General features: G+C 32.1%; 3 protein-coding genes across 3 annotated transcripts; 2 read left to right on the top strand and 1 right to left on the bottom strand.

The window, feature by feature from the left end:
• Positions 1 to 1,434: 1,434 nt before the first annotated feature.
• Positions 1,435 to 2,618, bottom strand: LOC114370291 (secreted protein RBT4-like). Its single transcript, XM_028327593.1, has 2 exons — positions 1,817 to 2,618; positions 1,435 to 1,676 (listed from the first exon to the last, which is right to left on the bottom strand). Exons 1-2 carry the CDS (start codon positions 2,567 to 2,569, stop codon positions 1,536 to 1,538), a joined length of 894 nt encoding a protein of 297 aa, XP_028183394.1. The 5' UTR covers positions 2,570 to 2,618; the 3' UTR covers positions 1,435 to 1,535.
• A 1,665-nt stretch (positions 2,619 to 4,283) lies between these two features.
• LOC114370189 lies at positions 4,284 to 7,642 on the top strand. Its single transcript, XM_028327473.1, has 5 exons — positions 4,284 to 4,458; positions 4,548 to 4,597; positions 4,754 to 4,929; positions 5,556 to 5,754; positions 7,067 to 7,642. The coding sequence occupies exons 1-5, from the start codon at positions 4,406 to 4,408 to the stop codon at positions 7,273 to 7,275; spliced, it is 687 nt and encodes a 228-aa protein (XP_028183274.1). The 5' UTR covers positions 4,284 to 4,405; the 3' UTR covers positions 7,276 to 7,642.
• An 8,004-nt stretch (positions 7,643 to 15,646) lies between these two features.
• On the top strand, positions 15,647 to 16,523 carry LOC114370838. The gene has a single exon (XM_028328227.1). The coding sequence runs from the start codon at positions 15,816 to 15,818 to the stop codon at positions 16,239 to 16,241; it is 426 nt and encodes a 141-aa protein (XP_028184028.1). The 5' UTR covers positions 15,647 to 15,815; the 3' UTR covers positions 16,242 to 16,523.
• Positions 16,524 to 20,613: the final 4,090 nt, after the last annotated feature.

The following is a 20,613-nucleotide window of genomic DNA, read 5'->3' as shown; positions in this document are numbered from 1 at the left end:
GGTCCAAATCTTCTTTAGATCGATTGGGACTAACATAAACAAAGATGATAAGACAAGAACAAGAAGCAATAATGACCTTTCAATGAATATATTATATGTGAGATTTTAGGTCCTACAATTGAGCATGCGCATAATCCAATAACACCCATAAACCACCTGAAAATCCTTAAGCATCCATCTTAAAAATAGAGTCAAACCCAATTCTATGAATGCAAAATGCAACCCCTCAAGCTCGATCCAAATTGTAAAGCTTATGATGCAAACAAAATTTTGAAATAAAATTTTTCCTTAAATCCATTTTTTGTGTACAAACAAGCAAATTTTTCCCTAAATGAGTATTTTTTTTTTTTAGATTAGCAAAAGAAAAGCTTTTATATGTATCAAATGTACCAGAGGCACCACAACAAATACAAAGCATAATACATGTGAACCCAACTATCCCAAAGGTTAAAAGCTAAATATTTACATTAATTTGATCTGATACCAAAAATAAATAACAAATAGCCCAGGTCCCCAAAATGAGATTAAGTCTCGATCTCTGGCCTTCACATTGTTTTTAATCAACGATTCTTCATCTATCTTAATAGTGCTCCAAATAGTATTATCAATCTTTGAAAGTATTATTGTGCTCATAAAACTCAATTGGTAGCCTTGGAATTCAGATCCTATAACAACCACCCTTTTGAAATCATCTTCAAATAGGAAGAAACTTGGCCTCCATATATAGCAACCACATAAAGCTCCACTATAAGCTATAGACCAACTTAAAAAGCATAACATGTATCCTTCTAATTTTGAAATTATATACATCAGAAGTAATCATTCTCCAAATCTATAAAATCTACCACTCCATCTAACTTCCATAAAAAATATTCATAACACGTATCTCTTATACCTATCTACCATATGCATGATTATGGGATTCAAATCGCACTCGTCTTCAAAATGTGTCTCCATTATTTCTATTTCACCATGTATTTGTATAATTTAAAATACCCACATGTATTTGTCAGTTTTTCTACAAATAGACATTTCAAATGATAATTTTTTTTTTGGTGAGACAAGAATGAGAACACAATTAGGGGATAATGATTAATTTGATGTTGTGATTGTGACTTCCCTCCATCTGCATTTGGAATTTAAAACAATGTAATCCTTTTTTAAAATTATCATTAAAACTAGATAGAAATATGTAAATAAGCACATAAAAATCAATCAAGATATACCATTTAGATTCCAAGCCCAGACAACGAGATTAATGAGAAAGATACATTAAGATAAGAATTAGTCATTTGGTCATTACCGGCATATGAGAATTATCAGTCACTACAGATAACGTAAAATGGAACATCTTGATCTCTTAAATTGACAGAAAATACAACAGAAACAGAACTATATATATTAAAATATATATTAAGTGATACTACATACATTTGTTCCTTGAGAAAAAAGTTATAGTATGAAATATATTATAACTTGTTTCTTATAACAAGGAACCTATTATATCGATGTCTTGTGATTGCGATTGTGATGATCTATCGCTCATGTTGTTTCAAAGGATCCTCATTCTCATAGTTACCAGCGGGGTCATACTCGCAAGCAATGAGCATGCCCAAACTAGGGTTGTGGCAATGCTGAAGCGCGCACCCAATTCTCTGGGAGTCCCTCCACACGACCTACATGAAGTGAAGATATAAGGTTAATGGAACGGTTAAGAAAGAAAGAAAAAAAAGACGAAAAAGATAGTGGGTTAAATATCTCGTACTAACAAAAATTAATTAGTTAATAATCAATAATTACTGATAAAAAAAAAGACCTGAGTGAAGTGACCGCACGCTTTGGGCGGTGGCGCGCACGAGAGGGTCTGGAAATTGTACCACTGCTTCTCCTGGTACCAATAGTAGGTGGCGTCGGAAGGGGACCAGTGCAACTTCTTCCCCCAGAAGACGTTTTCGCCATAGTTGGAGTTTGAATGCACCAGCTTGCAATCCTCGTAGCGCTGCATGAGGTACCCACGAGCGTAGCTCGCGAGTTTCTCGTCCCACGTGTACTCGGGAAGGTTGTACTGTTTCCTGATCCAGTTGTGCGCATGGAGGAACTCCTGGGCCAACGCGGTTTGGTTTGTGAACGACGTGTCGTTGGTTTGCGGGACGTATCCGAAGTATTTTCTTGTGTTGACGCGCTTGCGGCGGCCGCTGTGGTGGCCTCCTTTGTGGCGCCCGACGCCTTGGAGGCTTCGGTTTTCGCTTGACGGTGACGGTAGGTTCGGCGCGTTGCTGTCGGCTGGAAACGACGTTGCTGGTGGTGTTTGTGGGGACGATTGTTGTGGCGCGTTGGTGTCGGCTGGAAACGACGTTGCTGGTGGTGTTTGCGGGGACGGTTGTTGTGGGGCGTTGGTGTCGGCTGGAAACGACGTTGCTGGTGGTGTTTGCGGGGACGATCGTTGTGGCGCGTTGCTGTCGATCGGAAATGACGTTGGAGTTGATGATGGTTGTAACGGCTGGGCGAAGACAGTGGCGAGAAAGGTGAAAAGTATAGAAAATAAGAAGGGACGCATTGTGTAGGTCATAGAGTGAAATGAAATAGAATGAATTAACCAGTTCTCTCGAAATTCCGAGAGTACCGGCTAGAAAGGAAGAAAAATGGGATAGTAAGATTTATATATTTACGGCATCTAAGCTCTTTTCTACCGCTAATTAGTCACCGTTTGCACTGCGTCTATGTTACTATTTTTAGTTTTGTAGCTGCAAATAGTAAATTGGGTGTGGGTGCGTAGTTTCATTCGTAGGGGTGAATTCGTTGCATGTTCATTCTAGAAAGTGGAAAGCAAAAAACTGCATGCTCAACAAAATTCCGTGGTTCTTGGGCGTCCACACAAAGAAAACGGGTCTATGAATAGTCAAGATGTTACTGAATTATGTTTTGGACTTCTTTTCTTTTCTTTTTTGGTGAACTTCTGTTTTTTCTGTTTATATATTGGAAGGGAAGACCGATACACGTCTTATAATTCGTAATTCTTTTTACTGATGTTTAGGTCATATAGTTCGTGCACATTTCAATAATATTGCACTTTATGTGCCTTTCAAAAAATATATATTGCAATTTATGTGCTGCTAGATTGAAAATAAAATTCTTAATTATGAACAGCAGACTAGATTTTGAACTGTTCTTAGATCATTTTCTGTTGTCTCGTCTTCTTTAATTAATTTGTCTTGCTGTTTATGTGATTCCAAAATTGTCAATAGAAAATATTTATGAAAGCTGCATTGCCAAATGACAAGGAAAGTGTCACATTATGGTTAGGTTATTTATTAGATAAATCCATTTATGACTTATTTATTTTTTATAATTTTTAAAATTTTTGTAGATTGACTCAACCTGATTTGTAATCCACCATGGGTTGGGTTAGGGTGATTCATTTGTCATTCCTATTTTTTTTTACTTTTCATTTGACACTATATTATGAAAAAGTTGAAAATGATTTTTTTAACTTAACAATTAAACAATATATCAAAATTAAAAAATAATCCTCCGATTTTTCTCAACTCACTGAATCGGTCTTCGTATTTTTTAATTTATTATTAGAGTTCCTTTTTTTTAATCCAAATTGACTATTTGAATCTCCAAAATAAAAATAGGACATTGACTATTAAGTAAAAACGTTGACAGTCACGTATCACTATCTAATTGATTGTTTAATATGTGTATGGAAATTAATCCTCATCACCAATTTTTCTTTGTAACTATTACTCATGATCTAAAAAATTACCTTAAAAAATATTAAGCCGAGACACTTATGCGATGAGGGAAATACTAAGTCTTGTGAGGAATGAAGTGTTGCAACTATGCATTCAGTCATGTCTCATCACAAGACCAAGACAAGAGCAAAATCAGGATTAGTTACTAAAAGAATTGAAAGGATTCGCAGCTATTTCATGTGTAGATACTTTTAGAGTTGTCTTTTATTTGAGAACAAACAAATGTTTTAATATTAGGGAGTTTGATAATGACAAAATATGAGTTAATTTGATGTTTTAATGGTTACAAGGATAAGGATAATTACTAATGAGAGTTAATTCATATATTTATTAAATAATTAATTAGATAATGACATGTGATATTTTTACTCTAGAAACTCAAATAGGCAATTTGAAAAAAAAAAGACTTGTGAGTTGAAAAAAGAATAAACTATTTTTATAATTAAGCCTAAATCAATGAGACTGAGTCTGAAAACGATTTCCTTAAATAAGATAGCTTGGCGTCCAAATAAAAAGACGCAGCTATCAACTGATTGGGGTAAACGGTTACGACTGGAAGACGAGGAGAAGCAGTTGACCTGTGAATAAGGTGAAGTCAACGGCAGCCATTGCCCCTATTTTCTTCCGATTGCGTTAGCAGGTGCGTAATGCGCACTTTGCGTACACCAGACGGGATGTCAACGAATCACACCGCGACCCGGTCAGTCTCCCACACTCAAAACCTTTCTTCCACGAACAACCACCATTTTCTTGCATTCCAGTTCTCACCATGTCCATTCCCAATTCCAGGGTTCCTCTTCTCCTCTTCATCTCTCTCATGTTCTTCACCTCTTTTCCAGGTAAAACTTCCCTCCCAAACTTACTGCTTCTCTTTTTCTTCATCAATTCCTGATTTGTCAATTTGCGTGATTACGTAGAATTTTTTTTTTTGTTGAATTAATAAGAAAGTGGGTGGATTGTGTAAAACTAACTAACTGTTGTTTGCATTTTTACAGGGTTGACGTTAGGCGCAGTTGTGTCGCTGAGATCGATTGAGATATTTAAAACGCATGAGTGGCTGAAAGCAACTACAACGGTGTATTTCCTATGCAAAGGGGAGAACATGACGGTGCTTCTAGATGTCAAGAGACCCCACGCTATTTATGCTTTCAATGGTCAAGAATCTTGGCAGGTTCTTTACACTGTCTTTGTTCTCCTTTTTGACTTTCCATTAACTATTTTATGTCTTAATTCTCTTTTTTATTATTTTTGTTTGTTTTATGTCCATCGTGAATTTATTAGAAGTAAATCAAGTGATCATATGTCTCCACTACACTCTTAAATTTGGCTAACTCATACTATTGGTGAAAGTTGTTTTTGGAGTGAAATGATTGAATGTTTTCATTTTAGAAACATGTTCGTAGTAAAAGTCGCTATATATTTTTTTATCTAATGCAACAAAAGTTATTTCAACTCAAAATTAATCTTGGACACAAATCAATTTCTTAATACGTTACAACCTACAAACATGTGAACATTTACCCAAAATTAGTTTAGCTGGTATTTTAATATGTTTTTAAATTATTCAACGTGAATCCAGACACATTATATGGGATTGGGATGTGATGTGCTTTGACCAAGGAATTAGTAATTTTCAACACTTGGTTACATAAGAGGTCTCTAATTGCATACTGATTGTATGGTTCTGGTTCAAGGGGACTCTGTAGTGCCTTTACAAGTGCCTTTACATTGGAGCTTCATCTGTTACTGCTTGAGAGTCGAGGCTAATACTGAGATTTTGACTTGTGCCTGTTCCAGCCTTTAAGCAACTTTTCAAGTAAAAAATGTAAACGGTGTGGACTCTATGAGGAGGACAGCATTACTTTGGATGATGTATTTGACGAATGGGAGTTTTGTCCTTCTGACTTTGCTGCACCCGATGGTGAATATATTCGGTTCAAGGAAAAGGAATTCAATGCTACTTTCTTGTGCCCCGAGTGCTTATCTCTTGCTGGTGGTGAGTACCTGCAACCTTTTTATTTGAAGAGTCTTGATTACCACAATCATGCCATTTGACAACGTATGTCAGCTAGTTATTTGAAAATACGTAGTTGTGACCTAGGATATAAAACTTCGTACCCCATTGCCCAGAGGCTCTTCGCTATGCGAAGGTATGGGGGAGGGATATTGTACGCAGCCTTACCCTTGCATATGCCATTGCAAAAGTAATATATTTATCTAAAATATTTATTTTCAATTTGTATGAATGATTCTTTTGATATCTATTTCTAGTGCTCATTACTTACCAATGAATCATTTATGTCAACAAAAGAGCAAGTAACCTCAATTTGCCATTGTATTGGATTTGTTCACCATGGATAACTTGGGTATTTAAATTAATATAAAAGATGACTTAAATTCAGTAGACTTTTAATTCAGATTGTAAAGAAACAAATAATAAACTAAATTATTCTGTCCCTATTTTGTGTTTTGTATTTACTATGCAAACATCCCCTCTATTGTTAAAAGCTGCCCAAAATGCTACAAATAATTCCAGAAAATGTTAGCAAATTAGTTAATTGGACCATTAGCTCATGAATTTTTTGGCCAAATTTCATTTATATCCTTATTCAGCATCATATGTTGAGAGAAAAGCAGAAAACTGCATGCATTTGATGTATAGCTGAACTGAAGGTACGTCTTGGTACCCAACCATTTGAATTGAAGATTTAGTTACACTAAATGCATTTTCCCCCCTTTTGTTCCACATGTAAAGCTAGATAAACAAGAGTTGGAATAGCATTTGACGAAACACTTCTATAAGTTAACTAGTAACCGCTGATAACAAATCTAGTGGGTTTAACACCTTTTAGATTTAATTGTAGCAATTTTTATTGTAAATAAATGAGTTTTTTTGTCGATTTTTCAGTAAACACAAAATATAACATAATAGAGAATAGTTTACTCGGTCACTTTATTATTATTTATTATTATTATTATTTGTCATAACCAACTAGATGGAGGAATGTTGCATCACATAGGGTTCTGTATCTTGGTTTGCAATCTTGTATGCTTAACTATTTTCTTCTTAATATTGAATCTTTATTTACCTGTCAACCCCTGGAATCACTGGGAATGCCAGTATTTAGTTTGTTCCACTTTGTAAAGCGAGGATAGAAATATCCTCAACCTTCCCTCTCCCAACCTTTTATTTATGTAGAGAGCACTTGAATTTTATTTTCTGGGTATGCTTGCATTGATACTCATTTACTTGATTATCTTCTAGCATTTTATATATTAACAAAATTAATTGTATTCATGTTCTGTAGTTGATGAGCATGATGATGGCAAAGGAATGCATATAGCTGTAGTGGTTTTGCTGAGTGTTTTAGTTTCAATTATACTGATTCTTGGAGTGGTGGGTGCAATTAAGTTCTGGCGAAAGAAGTTAAGGGAACAGGACCGGGCTCGGCTTTTGAAGTTATTTGAAGATGATGATGACATTGGGGATGAGCTGGGCCTTGGTAGTGCAATTTGATATAACGACAGTGAAGAAAATACCTCCTGCACAATATAGGTCAACCACACAATTTTGTTTATGAAAAAGGATGCGAAATTATTTTCTTCTAGTTTGACATGCCACTCTGCTAATTATAGGAGATATTCATCAAAGCGGAAAGAAAGGTGTACCAATGTTCATATATACCTGTACATGACATAGAGGTAGAGCTACGTTGTACTTCATGTTTTTGGTTTGCTAAGCAATCTAGTAGAAACAAAACAGCAAAAGAAATAAATGTTGTACTTCATATTCAAGATTTGCTCAGCAATCTAGTAGAAACAAAAAAGCAAAATAAATATGTCATGAATGACCATTGTTTTTAGAGCAATGATATTTAGACAACCATTTTTTTTTCAAATATCTAACTAACATTCTCATCTGACTCCGCAGTTTGTGAATACGTTTATTTATTCTTAGTAAGCTAGATACCAAAAACCATACGAAATCTCTCGTGACAAAAAAATACCTGTAACACAAAGGGTGGAGACGGCAGTAAGTTAAAATTCGAATTCCCCATAAAGTCACTAGTCAGTTAAATCACAAAACTTGCCAAAGGGAGTAGGATGACCCAATTTCATCCTATGGGAAATACATTGTTTACGGCTCCAGCACTAGAATGAAATTTTGGATATGTTTTATAGTATATTTGCTACTCTTGCGGCCAATAGTTTTTATTCGGAAAAATCTTGCAGAGCGCAAAGGATTAGTAGCCAAAGAGAGGTGTAAGTATAAGGTTTACTACCGAAATCTATTTGACGTTCCATTCTTATCTCTGAACTACTAATAGACCAGAAATTCTCTTGCCAGAATCAGTATGAGATTCCACCGTTCAAATCCCCTTCTCTGAATTCCATACCATATAGCATTTTACAACCAATCACCGATATGAAAATATATTATACTTTTTCAGTCTTCTATTTCTGGTGGTTTAGCACAAGACCTTATTTAGAGACCATAGAGTTATTATTTATCTACAACTGTGGGACTCTAACACCTTTTTTACCATATTATTATCAGCTGAAAAAAATTTCATCATGTACTGCATTACATAATGAACATATATTGCGATGCACGAAACTTCTCCCATCGCTGCAAACGAAATGAAATGAATTAAGATGCATGTGATAACAGACTAACGTAGATTTGCATTTGAATGCATGACAAAAATAATTTTATTTTTAAATAAAAAAAAAACAAAGTACTATGGTTAATGCTCTTTCTTTAGGTTGGCAAATTACTGAATCTGAAACACAAGATATTCCATGCAAAAAGGTCGGTGATCATTGAATAGATACTCTGAATGTAAGTATAGAAATACAGATAATTTAATAAATATGTACCAAAAATAGAAGAAAATAAATTATCATAATAAAGAAATAGAGCATCCATGATGTATCGAACCTAGGGTATGGCCTATTCTATAAGCAATAGAAGGATAGAATTAGCCCATTCAAATCAGTTGAAAATTCTATTTTAGTAACCATCCATCTAAGCTCAGATTTCCAAGTGCACAGAAGTTAGCAATCACAACCGCAGAAGATGCTTTGAATTGTGAACCAGCTGCTACTGCTTCTGTGTGACCAGAGGAGAAGCAAAAAACCTGCATAGGAGACCTTGACCATGATAATCAAACTCAAAGCACCCATTTCATGAACATAGTGATCTAAGGAGGAACATGTGGAAGTAAAATTTAATTTTGAATGGAAGTTTCAGTTTGCCAGTCTCACAACACCAGCAACTGACTAATTGCGCTTCAATAAGTGTAGAGATCCACAGCACAGTGCTTGAAAGGCATAAACACATGCATTGTGAGGAGAATTCCTCCCATCCCAGACAAGATGCAAGGCAGTGAAAAGCCTGCAGTCACAAATATTCCATTTAGTATATAATCCACTTCCAGTCAAAATTTTGGCATCACAAAATTTCAGGGAACAACTTCTGTTTGTAGTCAATAAGTTTTATACAAAGAAGTTGTCTCCATGGATCAAGATTCTCAATTTCTTATTAGATGAATTCTAGTCATTACATTCTTTTAAATATGGCAGTCACTAAATAAGGAGGATTCAAGCAGGATGAAAGAAACAGAGGAGTGCCCCGAGTGTGTAATAAAAAGTTATCAATAAAGCTTAAAGGAAAATTTTCCCACACAACCAGAACGTTAGTGATGTCATTTGGAACTAAATATTGGTCAATGAAAAACCAAGAGAATATATTCAATGAAGAATGAGAGTGCTGCATTAGATTAGTGGACATTCTGGAAAAGATAGGATTACAAATGAATGCATTGGGTAAAAAGTTAGGGTAGCACCTATTGTAAAAAAGATGGTAGATTCTTGCCTTAGAGGGTTGAGCATGTCTGAGGATGATCTTAGAAGCCTTAGTAAGGAGAGTAGATCAGATGGAGGATAGCATAGTCACTAGAGGCAGTGGGAGACTAAGAAAAACAATAGGTAAAAGAATTAAAAAAAGATTTAGAGGTACAACAGAACATTATAGCATTGTCTGATTCATGTAGTCAACTCCACATAGTTGGAAAAGGCTTGTTGTTGTTGTTTTATCAGTTACTAAATAGTTGGTTTTACTAATTAGGGTCCTTCAGTTAGCCCAAAATAAGATATATGGCAATAAAGAATCAATAATTCCAAAAAAACAGCATACAATAATAACCCTCTAGTCCATAGCTATTTTTTCCCAGTGTTGCTAGGTTCTAGTTCTACTTTGTAGATTCAAGCAGCACTTGCATTAGATAAGAAATCATATTTCAGAAGTTCCCACCAGCATAATAACTAATCAAGGTAAGGACAAGAAAAAAACCTTGAGCAATTAAGAAATCTAACTAGAGGAGTTCCTTATTGAGCTATTGAAATTATGAAGCTCCTTTGAATTGGGACCATAAATAGACTTAATTGTGTCCCTACAGAAACTGCAAGAAAGAAAGAAGATTGGATAAGAAACATACTTCTGTGGGTGCCTTTGATTCAAGAAAAAATGGTTTCAAGGAAAATGTTCTGCTTATTAATTTTTGCCTGTTTTTGTACAATATTCAGTGGATAAATTGCATAAAAGTCTACACGAAAATATGGGGCAAGGTAACAAAATTTGAAATAAACTTCTGCTTTAGCAAAATTCAGCATGCACATGTGCTAGCCTTGACAGTTGTATGAACAACTCCTCTCCATTGTGAAGAGTGATGATTGATTGATACCTCACAGGGTCAAACATCTACCAAAGTCACTCCAATGGAAGATGTGGCATTTACTTAATATAATTAAAAGATTATGAGCAACATACACATACTGTGATTTATAATGAACCCACTATGCCACTAGCTTCATGTAGAAAGCCTCTTACCCACCATTAGTGCCCAACCAAATAAAGGCAAAGCCCCAAAGGTTAACAAATGTTAACTTTATTGTATATATGGTATTGGCTATTCTTTCTTACTATAACTTTCATTTCATTAGCTCTTCATTCCAACCAGAGATACTACAGAACCTCCTCATAAACATAACCAACCACAATAGAAGCTTCATTAGCAAACCTTGACACAAAGTTGCAGCTAATGCCAGCTTGAAGTAAGGAGATAGAATCTCAAGGCGCCAACATATTGTTCCAATCTCACCAAATTCACAGTATTGTTCCAATCTCACCAAATTCATATGAGATTGTTACCCCATTATACTTCTTTAGGCCACTAGCATATCAATATTGGGAGTATATTGGGAATATATATTATAAAAGTAATTTTTTTCAAATTATTTTTTATTTTCATTATTCATTAACTCCTTTTGGTGTATATTTAAATGAATGAAGAGTATGAAGAGTCTCTCAAAAAGAATTACTCTTGATCTAAGTTAATCATTCTTTTATTTTATAATATGAGAAAATAGGTTACTAAGGTACAACCTAAGTAATTATATATTATCATTAGAATTAACATCTTATTGTTGAAAGTTGTTGTGTTTATATATAAGAAATGATTTATTTAATACACAGAATTATTTTTGACTCAAAAATAAAATAAAATATTATCATTCTGTCAATATATCTTTTAAGTACAACATAAGTAATTATATTTAATGATCTATTTATTAATTTTTATAATAATTATTTTAAAATTAATATTCTCCCTCATGCCCTGTGAGTCACACCATGTCTTTTTGAGGTTTTAATTGTAATTTGAGACTTAATTCTTTTAGCTCACTCTCTTTAAATAACATTTTGAATATAGATTAGGGATCTTAACCTTGATTTGCATAAGTACGGGAGAGAGCATGGAAAAGCGGAGGATCTTCTTCTTTTATTCTTTTATACCCGATTTGATATTTTCCTTTTCTTTTATTTGCTTTGTTTAATTTCCTTAACTACGTGTGAATAATAATCACCTAGTTCTAGGGTTGGACCTTAATCCTTGACGATTATTGATGCTTAATCGAATTATCTTTATGATCTTTTAGTTTTTCTCCTTGATTTGTCTTCTATTGGTGTTTGTTCACCATTTTACATAAGCATAGACGCTTAATAAAAGATGGAAGGTGAACCTAATTGTTAAAACCTAAGTGATTATTTAAAATCAGTTAAACGGGAATCAGTTAAAATTTAACACATTGTTAAGAAAAATCAATTAAAAACATTAAGATTTTAATAATAATATATAATAATAACAACAAGAACAGCAATGCTATTTCGTATGAATTGTATTTGCATGAATTCGAACAAATGATTACGTGAATCACTCTTCTTCTTTTTTTAAATAAATACTAATTAAAAATTTAAAAGCATTGAATAAACCCTTCATAGAAACAACGGTCGTGCAAATATCATGAAAATATTTTCGTACTAATAAGCAATTTCCAGTTACTAAATACCAGCATAAACGTTTACAATGGTTTCAACTGGTCAACAAGATTCCTTAAGCGTCTATTAAGATAATCAACAAAGTCTTTAGTTTTTTTTGTGCACTAGCTTATTTTTTGGTATTTAAATTTTAAGTTATCGTTTCCCATTTAAATGACATTGCAAACGATTAATGCAACTATGCGACCAAATTGTAAATAATATTGCATTTTTTTGTTAATATATTATAACTTAGAGAAAGTCTTCTATGAGCACACAACTAAAATGTCATATTTAGACACAACTAATAAGTGACATGTGTAAAATATAAGACAAAAATATAATTTTATTTTTACTTTAATTTTGACACTTCTGCATTGTCTTCCCCAGAAAAAAAGAAAGAAAGAAAGAAATTGGGTAAACTATGACAAGTCAATGGAGTTTTGAAATAGTGGCTCAACATCACTGCGAAATCGTTAAAAAGAATATGATAAATACGTAATGAAATAATAAAATAAGATATATCATTAAACTAATCTCTCTTTGTCCTAATCTTAGTTGAAAGACTGCTAAAGATGTTTAATTAAGTATGTCTCTAAAGGCATTATAACGGAATTAGGTGGAGGAGATATCATATCGCCCAGCAAGGAGTTATCTTAAGTCTTAACTTTGGACCATTTCAAAGTCATCATCGTCTCACAATTTGTTGTGTGTATTGTATGATTTGTATCTACAATTGGAAGTATTAAATGCAGACTTCAAAATTTAAAATAGGATTTACTTATTACTATTATTATTATTATTAGGAAATTGTATATTGGTATGAAAACATTTTCGTGATATTTGCACGACTGTTATTTCTATGAAGGGTTTATTGGATGCTTTTAAATTTTTTAATTACTATTTATTTTTTTAAAAAAGAGACTGATCCTCGCGTAATCATTCGTTTAAATTTGTGCAAATATAATTGGTACCAAATAACATTGTTGTTAATAATTTATTGAGTTTAAAATATGTGCAATGTAAATGTTTTTTGTTGTTGCTATTAACCAATTAAAAATCATATTAAAAATTATTTCAAAATCTATAACAAAATGTTATTATAATTTTTTTTACAGGTACATACAAATGCCTCAAAGGAATTGATGATATTTTAATTTAAACACAATTTTTTCTATTATTGAAATCTTTAACAAGTATCTTAAGGAATTAATTAGTTAAAAAGTTTTGAATATCACTTTGGCTATTATGTTTACCATGTCATCCAATATAAATTCTGCGATTAAGCTATTCTTCCGTTTACCATATGCCATCCAGTATAATTAATGCTACCATTAACGCTTTCATAAACTCACATAAATGCTCACGCAATACAGTGATCTTGTGATTCTCCTCTCAGGGTCAACGATTTATTTCTTGCTGATGTAGCATAATTTTTACCATTTTCCATAAATAAGTCCAGACGACTAAAAATAAATGCTTTCTTCTTTTCGAGAGTCATGAGTTATTGAAATTTATTTTCGGGTGCCATAGTTCAGACAACAAATATCTTCTTAGTGAATAAAGCTCATTCAGTTTTTTTTTTTCTAATAAGAAAATGTTAAATTTAATACTATCAATCCTATTAAGGTTAAATAATAAAATAAATTATTAAGAAAAAATAAAAAAGGATGTTATTGTACAGTATATTTTTAATTTAACAAATATTTTAATGAAATTTTTATTTTTGCCTCGTTAACATGAATTTTTAAGCATTGGTAGTGTCATGGGCGAACCTATGTTTAGTGGAGGCGGCCTTGGCCCCCTTTTCTTTTAAATTTTATTTTTTAATATATGTAATATAATATTTTAATGACAAATTAATTATTTTTAATTAAAGATTTTGATTATAGAAATAATAGTACTTAAGTATTAATTATTTATTTTATTTTATTTATTGGAAAATATTTGATTCCCTTTTATAGTATTCATTACAAAAATAATAATATTTGATGTTATTTATTTCTTTTTTTAATACCTTTTCCTTTTAAAAAATATATTAGTGTTATTTTAAAGGTCATAAATATATACATTTATAACTAAATAATTTTATTATCTTTCTTTTATATTGATTTGAGAAATTAAATGTTATTATACATTTATAATTAATCTTTGTCTATGAGATGAAGTTACACAACATAAAAAATTGATAACTAAATTTTGAAGATTCATTAATAACTATTTTTCTTTTTTATTTTATATATATATATATATATATATATTTATTGTATCTCTTTTCTCATCTTTATTTTTTTGTCATTTTTATATAATTCTAATCTAATTTTGACTTTGAGTGTATGATTTTTTTTAATCTAAACCACAAGTATCTTTCATAGTTTTACCAAAGACAATTATGTTTGATACAGGTAAGATCATGGACAACAAAAATTTCTCTCTAAATATTTAACACAAATATATTTAAGGCTCAAATTCAAAACCTATAATTAAGCTGAAATAATCTTAAGTCAATTAATTCATGTGTTTAGTAATTATAATGTATGAGTTTAGTTTTAAATTTATAAAGCTAAACCTCATTATATGAAATTTAGAAAAAAAATTAAATTTTAAATTATATCTAACATTTGTGTTGACATTTTATTTTAATAGATTTTGAACTATTTTATAAAATAAATAGATATTTCAAAATCATCTAAATTATATTTCTCCCCTAACTTTTACTGTTGGTCCGCTCCTTAGTGTACAAGAGTGAGAAGTTAAAAAAAAGTGTATTTTTTCATTTTTAAATCACAGGAGTAATATATATATATATATATATATATATATATTACTTTTCATTTTTTAAAATATTTATTAATAATTAAAAAAATATTTCCTCCTTTTTTTTTCTTTCTAAATCTGAGTTTCAAATTATATATATTCATAAAAGATGAAGGGACATTATTCTCTACCAAATTACATTTTCCATCCTAAATCGGTAAAGCCCATGTTAAAAGAAAGAACCATGCTCAATCAATTTAATAATAACACAAGTATATCAATGATGTCATATCATGAAATGCTGACAGTGAAGCATCAAAGCAAGGTTAAAAAAAATGGAAAAGAAAACCATGATTATTCCACGCAGCCTCCTGTAATTTTGGCACACTACACCGAACACGATTCATCTTATACACCTCGCAAAACCCAATTTTAATATGCTGAAATAGAATTAATTTTCTTTAGGCCATCTAACCTTCGCCTAACAGCACAAACTCTCACACATTCAATTAATATATGACAATTTCAAACAAATGCGCGTAAAACATTAATTAAAGAATTAAAAAAAAATACAAAAATGTATTAAATTATGATGTTCATAACTTTTTTTTTACACTCTTATATAATTTTCATAACAAATATATATTTTCATTAGTAAAACTCTTACATCAATACCCTTCACAAAACATAACATAGTCATTGCAAATCATCACACATGACAACGGCCAAAAATAACCCACTATAAATCAATCCCTTCCCCCACACCCTTGTCTTGCAATCCAATCCAACCCTTTTATTCTTTCCTTTCCCTTTTCATATATATTTCTACAATAACAATTTATAATATAAAACATATAGTTACGTAGTTGTATTGCATACATACATACCCTAGAGAGGAATTGAAATTGAAGGAGAATAATAAGATGAGTTCTGTGTGCTTATCAAAGTGTGTAAACGACGCACGTGACCCACGCGTGCCGGTACGTGCGACGTACGTGAACCTCTACAAGTGGCCGGAATCGGACGCGGAGTTTGTGAGGAGAAGGGGCGGTGGTTCGCACGTGTGCGGCGGGCATCCGAGGGTGGTGGACAGCATCTCGTGCAGGCAGATGTACCTAAGAAGCTACAAATTTTCGAGGAAAGAGAGTGTGCCGGAGAAAACCCAGAAATGTTTTGGGAGGGTTAAGGAGAGAGTGAAGAAGCAGGGAAGGTCTCATCATGGGATTAGGAGAAGGAAGTGTTTGGTTTGGAGGAAAATGAGGGAAATTTCATGCGCTGCTTTGTTTAGGATTTTTCATAGGTTCTTGTCTTGCGGCGCTAGTGTAGATGTTGTCCATGCAAAATCTTGATCACTTCGATTCTCTTCTTTTGTTAATTTAAGGTTTCAAACTGAACTTCCAAATTCGTTTTTGTTAATTTCTTTTTTGGTATTTATAATTGAGAGAGAATTATGGTCTTCTTTAATTTTTGTGTTGTTATTTTCGGTAACTCTAGTTTAGTTTATTTGTTTTTGAGTTGGGTTTGTGGATGTAAGGAACTCCGGAGTATGCATGGTTATGTCTCTCTCTATCTTTCTGTATATTAATTTTTTTTTTTAATTTTCTTTTGCATGTAAAAGATTTGGTTTGCTCCCTTTTATTCTTTTCATTCTATCGTCTTTGTTTCTACAGACACTATAATTTTCAGCATATGCCGTGCCATGGCCCATGGAAGGTGCTAGGGTGAAGCTACCATGTTACAGCTTTTGAAAGTCATGATAAACTGTTGAACTGTCTTTTTAGTTTCTTGGCTTCTCTCTTGTATCCGTTTTTTCTTTTCTAGGAAGTAACACTATGAAGATAATTAATTAGTAAGGCCTAGGAAGTGCTTTGGCTTTCCCCACTTACAAAAAGGAAGCATAACATGGGTCCATCATTTTCATTGTTCTGCATGCTCTTCCATTTTGGTAGCTAGCAATGCATGATTATCCAAGATTCCAAGTCAATAATATACCCACCCTCTTTGTTAACTGTTTTTATTATCGATGGAAATTTACGGTTAATTTTAAAATTATGAGTAAAATTCATGGAGTAGAGAGTAAAGCCTATGCTATTTTATAAATTTTAATGAATTTCAATTAATGATAAACAATATTTTTTTATAAAAAAAAATGTATTGTTGATGTGTTTAATTTTTTTATTAACACAAAATAATGTAAAATATTCAATAATTAATCTTTATAAAAAATTGATTGATGATCTTTAATAAATTTATTTATTTTAATAAAATATTTTTTATCTTTAAGGTTTAAATCTGACACATTATTTAAAGAATTCGAATTAATGCTGCTCGAATCAATCATATATTCATATTTAATGCACTGTAATAGGTCATGGTTGATTTACCTATGCTGATATTTACATTTGCTCTTTTAATTTTTAAAACAATGCATGATTAATCAGAACTTGAACCTTTGGAATCTGGACATTATGACTCAAACACTAAACCAAAGTGACATTGAAAATATTTTGCAAATTCTCTTTTTGATAATTCTGTTTCTGATTCCATGATTTGGAAACACACTCCCAATGACATTTACTCAGTCCGAACGGCCTACCATAGTTTAATGGATTCACTCACTCTCAATGACATTAACTTTTGGGTTGAAGGAAGCTGGAACCTCATTTGGGCTTTACAAATTCCACCAAAAGTAAATTATCTACTTTGGAGGATTTTGCGTAGATGCCTAACTTCCAGAGATAGACTTGGATCAAAGCATGTGCCATGTGACATGTCCCATCCACTGTGAATTCTGCAAAACTGATATCGAGAATGACTGGCACATTATTTTTCGGATGTTAACAAGCCATTCTTGTTTTGGAAGGTACCAGCTAACTTCTTTTTAACTTTCTGCAGAATTTCTCTCAAGAAATCTGCTGTAAAGTAGCTATGGCCATCTGGTGCATCTGGAGAAGAAGGAATGACAAGGTTTGGAACAATGAGGAACCAGTCCCTAGCATTTCAATACTTTTCAGAATGGTCTCAGGAAAGGAATTACTCGAAGAAGGTGGAAGTTGCTACACTTCTAATCTGCAACCCACAACTTGGAAGAAGCCACCAAAAGGGAAGATAAAAAGCAATATAGATGCTGCTATATTCAAACAACAACAAATCTTTGGAGCTGGAATTTGCATCAGAGAGGGGCATGGACGATTTTTGAAAGCCAAAACTACTTGGTAGCATGGTCAACTCCCTGACCCAGCCGAGGCAGAAGCTTGGTCTTTACTGCAAGCTTTAATCTGGTTACAGAATCTAAATGTTCAAGAGGTTATTTTGAAATTGATTGCAAATCAGTAGCTGATGCTTTAGAAGACAGAAGTCTTGGTCTATCTGAATTTGATGTACTTATTTATAGGAGTAGACAGCTTCTTTCCCATTTTCATAACTCAGAGGTGAGTCTAGTTCGGAGGAAGCTAATTTTGTCTCTCGTGTGTTAGTAAGAGAGTCAATATTACATGTTTGCAATCATGTTATTGATCATATACCTTGTATTTTCTTATTTATCATGAATGAAATGGAGTAACTATTTTTCTGTAAAAAAAAGTGAATTAATCAATTATGAATGCATATATATATATATATATATATATATATATATATATATAATGCATTGATGAGAAATGTAACTATATAATAAGGGCATATTTGGTTGGGAAAATGAAAGGATGAGAAATGTTAAGGAAGTGCTAATACAGAGTGATTGTGACAAATTAGGCTTTTAATTAATTAACATGCATGTAATTGCAAAGATAAATAAACACGAGGGTCAACTTATAGTATTTTTATCATTAAAAGTAGTTAAAGATAAAAGTATCGCATTCAATTCTTTTCTTCTTAGATTATTAAGTTAGATCTTAGAGGATCTGAGGAAGTCTGTGTAGAATTTCACCAACAAATTAAAAAAAAAAAAGAGGAAAATTTTATTTGATTTTTATTTTTTAAAAAGACCCTAAAGGGTGTGTTATGAAATTTACGTTTGTTGTCTCGCAACTTCACTATCTAATGGAGTCTTCGGTGTATGATCAGACTAGACAAAATAATTTATTCTCTTTTATCTTTTAAATATACTATTTTAAAAAAAAATCATGTCTAATTTTGTTTTTTTATAGATTCAATTCATCTAAAGTAAGAATCTATATTTTAGAGGATAAAATATATTTATAATCATTGTTTAAAAAATTAACAATGAAATGTCATGAAAATTAAATATATGTATAAAAAACTGTTATTAATGACACATTATAACACTAAATAAAATCTCAGAAACACAAAAAGGGAGAGGGAGAGAACTTCAAAATTGACACAGTGAAAGTCGTGATAAGTCATGCTTTTTATAGACAAAAGTTGACGATCAAAATATTAAATATACTTTTTATTATTATTGTAGTATGAGTTGTTCATGTTAAAAGTATTAACAACAAATTTTCTTGAAAATTGTGATTGCACTAAGGTGAATATTCTTTTCAAACATGATTTTTTCGCTAATCAAGGGATATTAAATATATTTAATAACCAGGGTTAAGTTCTTATTGTAATTCCCATCGAAAACAGGTTTTATTGTAATTGATTGTTATACAACCTACATTACAAATTTACATATCCGTGTCTTTTTTTAGCATAGCATTATTCTTAAATTGTGTTATAACTGTGCAGATATTACTAAGAATTACAGAAATGAATAATATCATCCTCTTTGGATTTCATTTAAAGTGGAAATTTCAAGTTCAATGCTTTGAAGTGCCGACCAAAAGAGAAAATCCTTGGCCATAGAGAATGGACGAGAAATAAACAAGATAAAATATAATCATACCTTCCACCTAACCCCATTCATTTGGCTTTACTGAAAACTTTAGTTTTACTCCTGGTTCTGGCCGGTGGGGATCTAATCACTATGCTTCCTTAAGCTCACTGTTCACTTACGGGGCTAATGTATATTACTAAAGTGCTTAACAAAATCATGATTCATGACCATTCATCTCATCACTCATCATCATAATCACTTTCCACCGTTCATGATCTAATCACTATGATTCATGACACGCAACATGTACATATTTTTTAAAAAAATGTTGTGAAATTATTTAATATGTTTATTAAATTTTAAAACATTTTGAATTTTTTATTTGATTTCTATTTGTAGTATAAGGGAAAAAATTATACATGGCAAACCTAATTTTAAAATTCAGTATCAGTTTAATCATTTTCGTTGCAGCCCTAGCATTGAGCTAATAATTAACAATAAAATACTTTTTATCGGTAAATTAATTGTTAATCTAGTAGTTTTTATTGGTGGGAGATCTCTTTCTTTCCTCTTCTCTCTTTAACCACTAACTTTAACCACTAAGCGCCAATATTTTAATTCCATTAGCAACAAAACATAATATGCTTTGTTAAGTAATGCTATGCTATTCCTTGATCGATCATATGCTCAGTTTATTTTTCTTCCCTTTTATTGTTGTTTGCATAGCATAAAAGGTTCGAAATTACAGTCCAGTTTGGCTTGGTTGATATAAATTTCTATGTCAACTATCTTCACACCAGAAATTATTGTTCCAAATGACTATCAGCACTATGGTATGGTGTGGCCATGAGGACTACTGACTAAGAGTTTTCCATTCAAATTCTTTTGGATGCTACAAGTTCCGATTGAAAGTCCTCCTCGATCAACTCATTAATAGACAA

This window comes from Glycine soja, chromosome 10, assembly GCF_004193775.1.
Source record: "Glycine soja cultivar W05 chromosome 10, ASM419377v2, whole genome shotgun sequence".
NCBI classification, from domain to species: domain Eukaryota; kingdom Viridiplantae; phylum Streptophyta; class Magnoliopsida; order Fabales; family Fabaceae; genus Glycine; species Glycine soja.
This window is presented reverse-complemented; position numbering and strand designations above follow the sequence as displayed.

Coding starts and splice junctions, on each gene's coding strand:
- LOC114370291 (XM_028327593.1), bottom strand. CDS start 2,569: ATGACCTACACAATGCGTCCCTTCTTATTTTCTATACTTTTCACCTTT. Junction 1,677..1,816: donor CGTGCGGTCACTTCACTCAG/GTCTTTTTTTTT, acceptor CACTTCATGTAG/GTCGTGTGGAGGGACTCCCA.
- LOC114370838 (XM_028328227.1), top strand. CDS start 15,816: ATGAGTTCTGTGTGCTTATCAAAGTGTGTAAACGACGCACGTGACCCA.
- LOC114370189 (XM_028327473.1), top strand. CDS start 4,406: ATGCGCACTTTGCGTACACCAGACGGGATGTCAACGAATCACACCGCG. Junction 4,459..4,547: donor ACGAATCACACCGCGACCCG/GTCAGTCTCCCA, acceptor TCCCAATTCCAG/GGTTCCTCTTCTCCTCTTCA. Junction 4,598..4,753: donor GTTCTTCACCTCTTTTCCAG/GTAAAACTTCCC, acceptor GCATTTTTACAG/GGTTGACGTTAGGCGCAGTT.